The sequence below is a fragment of the Sinocyclocheilus anshuiensis genome, unplaced genomic scaffold (genome assembly GCF_001515605.1).
Source record: "Sinocyclocheilus anshuiensis isolate Anshui unplaced genomic scaffold, SAMN03320099.WGS_v1.1 scaffold1581, whole genome shotgun sequence".
NCBI classification, from domain to species: domain Eukaryota; kingdom Metazoa; phylum Chordata; class Actinopteri; order Cypriniformes; family Cyprinidae; genus Sinocyclocheilus; species Sinocyclocheilus anshuiensis.
The window spans coordinates 158,331-165,425 of record NW_015540988.1 but is presented as its reverse complement, the minus strand read 5'-3'; the positions used below and the strand labels follow the sequence as shown (position 1 = coordinate 165,425).

At 38.0% G+C, this 7,095-nt stretch overlaps 2 protein-coding genes across 2 annotated transcripts in view; both read left to right on the top strand.

Annotated features, from left to right (window-relative positions):
• Window positions 1-1,777: 1,777 nt before the first annotated feature.
• LOC107690153 (28S ribosomal protein S26, mitochondrial-like) lies at window positions 1,778-4,024 on the top strand. Its single transcript, XM_016488392.1, has 4 exons — window positions 1,778-2,182; window positions 2,361-2,507; window positions 2,929-3,052; window positions 3,476-4,024. The coding sequence occupies exons 1-4, from the start codon at window positions 1,962-1,964 to the stop codon at window positions 3,608-3,610; spliced, it is 627 nt and encodes a 208-aa protein (XP_016343878.1). The 5' UTR covers window positions 1,778-1,961; the 3' UTR covers window positions 3,611-4,024.
• A 1,362-nt stretch (window positions 4,025-5,386) lies between these two features.
• LOC107690150 (serine protease HTRA2, mitochondrial-like) overlaps window positions 5,387-7,095 on the top strand; it is a 4,991-nt gene continuing 3,282 nt past the window's right edge. Inside the window, exons 1-3 of the mRNA XM_016488387.1 lie at window positions 5,387-5,495; window positions 5,590-6,091; window positions 6,400-6,604. Coding sequence (XP_016343873.1) covers window positions 5,649-6,091; window positions 6,400-6,604 — 648 coding nt within the window. The 5' untranslated portion in view covers window positions 5,387-5,495; window positions 5,590-5,648. The remainder of the gene's footprint in view (window positions 5,496-5,589; window positions 6,092-6,399; window positions 6,605-7,095) is intronic.

Sequence of the window (7,095 nt, the reverse complement as noted above, 5' to 3'; positions counted from 1 at the left end):
CTTTTAACCAATTGTTTGTTGAGGTGAATCGTTGTTCAGTCTCAACTCACTTTGGGTGCTAGAAATGGACTAAAGCCAATTTGTTAATTCGACATTAGACCAAGAATCAGTCAACAGGACACTGTCCACCATCCCTGGCTCTTTAGATTACATGTAGTTAGTGCAACAGTTAAGTTTTAGCTGTTTGTTAAGTTAGAATGTGTTCATTTTAGTAAATGTTGTAGTAATATTTCATTTACTATATGTCTGTGTTCCGCTTCTCATATGTTTGTTTGGTTGAGAATATTTGATTCTTTTGCTTTAGCATTTACAGTGTTTGACTTGATAAAAGCATGACTGAAAATCAAGAGTAGAAATAAAAGCTCTAGAACTGGAGTTTTCAGACTTGTGGTTAAAATACAACTGTCATGCTTTCATCTGCTTTTGTTGTGTCATCTAAGTTAAAATGTATGTCAATTATCAGTAATTTGGAAATGAACAAGAAACCGAGGCTGTTTATCATGACAGTCTCTGAACTGAATGGTGCCGTATGTTTGCACCTAAAATACATGCTGAATAAAGCAACAGTACCGCTTCTGGAGCACATCTCTGGTGTGTGTTTGTGTGCCTGTGTGCAAGACATGCAGTGAGGTCCAGATATCCAAAAATTGCCCATTAAAACATCTTTGGAACATTTTCACATTAAGATGGAAAAAATGGATAAGCAGGTTTATGATGAATGACTCAAACCTGATTCTATTAACAATAACAGTGTTACAGACTCTTTTGAGTTGGTTCTTTTTAGCGAACAAAACCCTCATGAATCAGTCAGACACATTAATGATTCAGTCTGAGTTACTTACTGAACTTACATTTTGTCATGTCCAATTCGGAAAAAAATTAATAAAACAAATTAATGAATAACTACGAATTGTTGTCCCTGTGAAGCCCATTTCAGCCACACACACACATTTATATATATACAGTGTATATATATATATGTATATATATATATATAAACATTATTTGGTAACTTAAAAGTGTAAATTGTGACATACAAATCATAATTATGACAGTGTTTTTATTTATTTATATATTTCCATGTCTTAATTGTCAGTTTGTTGTAATTTTGACTCTTTATGTCATAATTAACTGTTTTAATATGACGTAACCAAAGTGGTCGACTTTTAATGTCATAGTTTTTGGTTTTTATGTCATAATAATGATCATCATTTTGACTTTTTATGTCATAATTATAATTGACCTAAGCTTTTTTTCTTCTTATGTGGCAGAAATGTGCTTCCACAGAGACAACAACCATGTATACTGGCTGTTCATATGACTGGCTTTTTATGTAAATATATTATATTATGCATTTTTGTCAGCGCTGTTTAATCAAAAAGGAATACGTTACCAAATTGTTGTTTGTTTAGTATTTTTAACCAACGGATGCTTACCTTATTACCTCGGTTATGCCGCCTCTAGGCCGCTTTTTAGAACATTTTTTCAAATATTTCTTCCGACGCAGGCTAGAACGGTTAATGGAACCGTTAAGGAGCCGAAATCGTTCAAATAAATCATAATCACAACAGAATCGTTAATTTCCTAATTCCCATCCCTTGTTCGCAGTTCTGCTTCCTTCCAGCGCGCGGCAGTAGAGAGCGCTTTGCGTTCAGCTCCACAACAGAATCGTTAATTTCCTAATTCCCATCCCTTGTTCGCAGGTCTGCTTCCTTCCAGCGCGCGGCAGTAGAGAGCGCTTTGCGTTCAGCTCAGCCTTGACTGTGGATCGAGTAAAACAAACATCTTCCGTGGTTAAAGTTCAAGAACATGGCGGCCTAGTGAAGATGCTCGATGTTATGTAGCCATGCTGGAATCTGTTACTATATAATACTATACTATATTCCTTAATTCCTTTAGGGGTTGACTGTATGTTCTGCATAGACGCGTAAGGTTAATCATAATAAGATTTAATCTTCAACATGTTGCGGGCTTTATCGAGGTGTCATACTCCTGTCGTCCGTCTTCTCTCTCCTCGTACTGCTGTTTTGGTCGAAACTGTCAGGGGAAGAAAATCTCGCACAGACCCCATAGCGAAGTCAAAACTGGGACGGATCAAGACTCCCCCTCCCGTAGATCCAGTAGAAATGGTTGTACTAAAGGAGCGTTACACTGAATACAATCTGATCTTAAGAGCCCTGCGGTAAGACTACATGACATTAAACCATTTCCTGACTGATTATGATGTCTAGTCACCAGTGAATACATCTGGTTTTCTGATTACCAAGCTCACACTATTTATTATCACAGTTGAGACTTAAGCCAGTTGAGTTTGAGACTGACATAATCTCAGCTGACATCTGAACATTTTATGCATGTAGACTTGAGTTCAAGGAGCAGATGTTGAGGAAGAAATATGAAGAGGAGGTTGGTTCCGTGGCAGAGGAGAGAACTAAAAGGGAGGCAGAAGAGCATCGGTCACTGATGGCCTTGAATGATGCTGAAAACCTCAGAATGCGTAAAATAAGGTGAGTCATTTAGAGGTGAGATACTTGAGGGGCATTTTGTAAGAAGGTTCTAGCTGCATCCAAAATAGTGAGCTGAAAACACTATGTGAACAGAGTAGTATGTCTGAATTCACAGTATTCATAAAACGGTAGACAAAAAGTCCTTGGATGACCTACAATATCTGGCGAGAACGGGCACTTGATTATCCCATGAGGCTGCAAAAGATTTGTGCATGGCAGTTAAAGGGATAGTTCACCCATACATGAAAATTTGCAGTTAATTTACTCCCCCTTTAGGGGCTCCGATGACATTCCCTAATTGGCTTTTTTGTTTTAGGGGGTGTAACTTGTAGTGATGTGATTTATGGTGGTGAGGGATGCAGTCAGATATACTTGCTTTTCGTTGCTGTTTGAAATTAATGTGTACCATCTGGTCTTCAAGAGCGCAACGCATGCAGAAGGAGGCTGAGGCCGCTGAGCTGAAGAAGAGAGAAGCAGCCATCTTACGCCAGCAAGAGCTGGAGAGCTACATTAAAGAGAAAGAAAGGCAAATTCTTCTACTACAGGTGAGTGCTTTTACAGAAATTTTGTTCAAACTTAAACTATGTATGAGTAGTGCTGTCATGTTTTGTGTTGCAGTATTTTTATTTGATTAATTTACAAACAAGATATTTTATACATTTCTGAAAAGGATGACATGCTTTATTCATGTTATTATATTTGATTAGATAGGGTTTTTGGGGTTTTACGATCTAACCCAGGGCTGTCCAAACTCGGTCCTGGAGGGCCGGTGTCCTACAGAGTTTAGCTCCAACTTGCCTCAACACACCTGACTGGAAGTTTCTGTGCATAGTAAGAGCTTGATTAGCTGGTTCAGGTGTGTTTAATTAGGGTTGGAGCTAAACTCTGCAGGACACCGGCCCTCCAGGACCGAGTTTGGACAGCCCTGACCTAACCCCTCTCTCACCCTGCATTCATCTCTATTTCAGGAAGAGGCAAAGGACTTCATCACACCGGACAATCTAGATCAGCGTATTGAAGAGGCTCTTGACAACCCGAAAAACTACAACTTTGCCATTGATAAAGAAGGACGTGTTGTCAAACGGACTGCATTTCAGCAATAAGGACTTCAAAAACCAAAATACATACAATGTACATAAAATATATATTGTCAGTGTCATCGTTTAAACTGTATGGACAAAAAAAATGTTTTTCTCAAAGCTGATCCATATGAGTGCTTTCTGACCCTCTGCAAGTATTATGAGAGAGTCATTGGAAGTAGTGAGTGATATGTGAGGAACTCAAAATGTCTCAAATATACTAAAGTCTCTTAGGACTGTCTTCTTAAGAAGGTCTTCACTAGTCAAAATAGTTAATACAGTAAAAGCACCAACTAATGTCATTACACCTAAAAATGGCAAAACAAATGTCCAGTAAGTGTGTGCTGAATTAATTCTAATTACCTTAAATGTAGAATAATTGAAGTGCCACAAAATGTAGCCATAACACTTAAACATTATACATGCTAGCAAGCGAGTGTTTTTAGTTTGTTCATGACGTTAAAGGGTTAGTACCCAAAAATGAAAGAAAAAAAAAACGACTTCATTCAACAATTCGTCACAGAACAGCATACGCTGTTTACGTCCAGCTGATATTCTCCAAAATGGCACCAGGGTGATGCGGAGGAGACGAATTGTTGAATGAAGTTGTTTTTTTCTTTTGTGCACAAAAAGTATTTTCGTAGCTTTGTATAATTGCAGATGAACCCCTGATGTCACATGGATTATTTTACAGATCTCCTTGCTACGTTTCTGGACTTGGGAACATTTCAGTTGCGTTGCTGTCTATGCAGGGTCAGACAGCTTTCAGATTCCATCAAAAATATCTTAATTTGTGCTCCGAAGATGAACGAAGGTCTTACGGGTTTGAAATGACACGAGGGTGAGTAATTAATGACAGAATTTTCATTTTTGGGTTTTTCCCGTGGTTTTTTTGTTGTTTTGTTTTAAATATTCACAATCCTTGTGTCGCATGTCACAATAGCAACAGTTACTATTTCAGATTGAATAATGCACTTTTTTTATAGGTTATTAATATGAATACTGAAGATCATTTATTTTTATCCATAAAATTGAATAATAGATCCATGAATTGTATTTAAACTTTTACATTCTTACCTCATCTTACATTACCTGGGAAATAGATGCTCAATTCAGATCTGCATATCATACTACTCTAAAAATATAATAATATAGCATACTACTCTTTATATAACGATATGGTAAAAAAGTAGTATGCTAGTATGCAGTTCTAAATCAGCAAAGAGTTTCAAATTCAGCAAGAGTTTGACATCAAATTAATCAAAGATATTTAATAATTCAATTGCATTTATTACACTATCACTTAATCATATCTACATAATATTTCTGATTAGTAAGGTTTTACTTGTCACACTAGACAAAAATGTACGAATTGCGTGGCTTGTCAGATGGAGTCTCCCACAGGGTTGCCAGGTGTGTGTAACAAAACCAACAAGCCCAATGACTCTATCCAAATATCAAAACTCAGCATATGCAACTCTCATACCTAAAATACGTATTTTACAGTCACTAGTATATGTACTACACAATTTAAACTTTAAAATAACTAGTAGTAATCATAAATAATCTGTTTTCATATAATAAAGACATTGCATCAAAGAAATTACATTATGTCTAAGGTAAAGAAAAAAACTCATGGCAGAGTTGGTAGAATGTAAAATATTTCTAAATACTAATTTCAGTCGATAATCTATGCAATATGCAAACCTCTTTAAACCGCGGGAAAAATCAACCTACATTTACGCAATTCACGGGATAACCGCGAACTTGGCAACCCTGAGCTCCTCAGACTAGTCCTTACATGCGCAGACGCGTTGGCCAACTACTGCTTCCGGTACAGTCACCGAGACACCGACCCTACAGGAGAAGAAGAGCCGAGGACTGGACAGGCGCGCCTCGACAAGCATATGTGAAGAACATTTTAACCACATATTCATATTTAAAGAAGATTTTATATACATTTTCACAGGAACTGTTGCTAATATATAATGTGTTTGACACAGTGATGTCCTGCTTCCATCGGGATTGAATGTTTTCTACGATACATCTGATCTGATGCAACATGGCAACATCACATGTTAATAGATGTCTCATAAGGACAATCACGAGATGTCTCCGGGACAGCAGTCGGCAGCCAAATGTGATGACAGTAAGGCCTTTAGGACACTTTTCTAACTCCTCTTCAGGTAAAGAGGAACATGAAGCAGGAGCTGTAACGCTAGTTTCACGCCGGAGTTCAGGAGGCGGCGGTCGCAGCGCTCGCCTGGCAGCCGCGTTTGGACTGGGACTCGGAGCAGCAGCATTGTATTCATTAAGAGACGAGGACAATAAAGATGCCCTACAGAGGACAGTCGCGGTCAGGCATTTGCTAATTGACAGTTTACTACCGACGGTCCAATGTGCCTCCCCGTTTAAACCGGACAGCCCGCGGTACAAGTATAATTTCATCGCGGATGTGGTTGAGAAGTCCACACCTGCTGTAGTCTACATCGAGATCGTTGGGCGGTGAGTCTGTCAAAAATGCAACGAAACTGTGTTCTAGTCCTGCTGAAAACATCTTAAACTAGCTTAAAACGAGTCTCTGAGCTGGTTTAAAGGAGTCTTGCATTCTGGTCAAGCTGCTGACAAACCCTTCTTATAAACTAGCCACCCTGACTAGACTTGGAGGCCAGCAAACCAGTTTAGGCTTGTTTAAGTTGTTTTTCTCAGCAGGGACTTTTTCATTCTTTGTGAACTGGTTGTATCTGACATCTAGGTGTTTAGTTTCAGTTCTGCTGGGTATTGTGACTAATACTATATGCTGTGTTTTTCAGACACCCCTTTTCTGGCCGTGAGGTGCCCATCTCGAATGGCTCTGGCTTCATCATAAGTAGCGATGGCCTGATAGTGACCAATGCCCATGTGGTCGCCAACAAGCGTGGCGTTCGTGTTAAACTGACCAATGGAGAGACTTACAACGCCACGGTCCAGGATGTCGACCAGGCTGCAGACATCGCTACCATCAAAATCAGTGCTAAGGTACCAGTGGTGCTTTAATGCAGTGTTTCCCAACCTTTCTTTAGTCGCGGCACCCTTTGGAAATTTTAACAAACTTGTGGCACCCTACAAAATTAATTTTGTCACAATATTTGAATTTGTAACTTCGATATGATAATTTGAAAAGTGTAGATATTCGGTACAACAGGGAAGAACTGCAGAATATAATGTCATACAGATATTTTTAATATTATTAAAAAATTTTGTCCATCAATGGTGGAAATCAGTAGGCTAATTTCTATTGAAGAGACCAATTTATAATAAATGTAATAAAGTAAGAAATAAAGAAATGAATAATGATAGCACAAATAAAAAATAACGACAGGCCTTTGAATTAAATAAATTGCTTTTTAGTTTTTCAGGTAGGTCTAACAGTAGGGTTAAGATATTTAAATTGTTTTATTTTTAAATTTTTTTTTACCAATTATCCAAATAATGTTTAGTCCTAGAAAGCTATTATTATCAGAACACGT

Excerpts from the sequence above, each read along its gene's own strand:
- LOC107690153 (XM_016488392.1), top strand. The coding sequence starts at position 1,962 with ATGTTGCGGGCTTTATCGAGGTGTCATACTCCTGTCGTCCGTCTTCTC. Across the intron at positions 2,183-2,360 it reads CTGATCTTAAGAGCCCTGCG|ACTTGAGTTCAAGGAGCAGA; the intron begins GTAAGACTACAT and ends TTATGCATGTAG. Across the intron at positions 3,053-3,475 it reads GGCAAATTCTTCTACTACAG|GAAGAGGCAAAGGACTTCAT; the intron begins GTGAGTGCTTTT and ends TCTCTATTTCAG.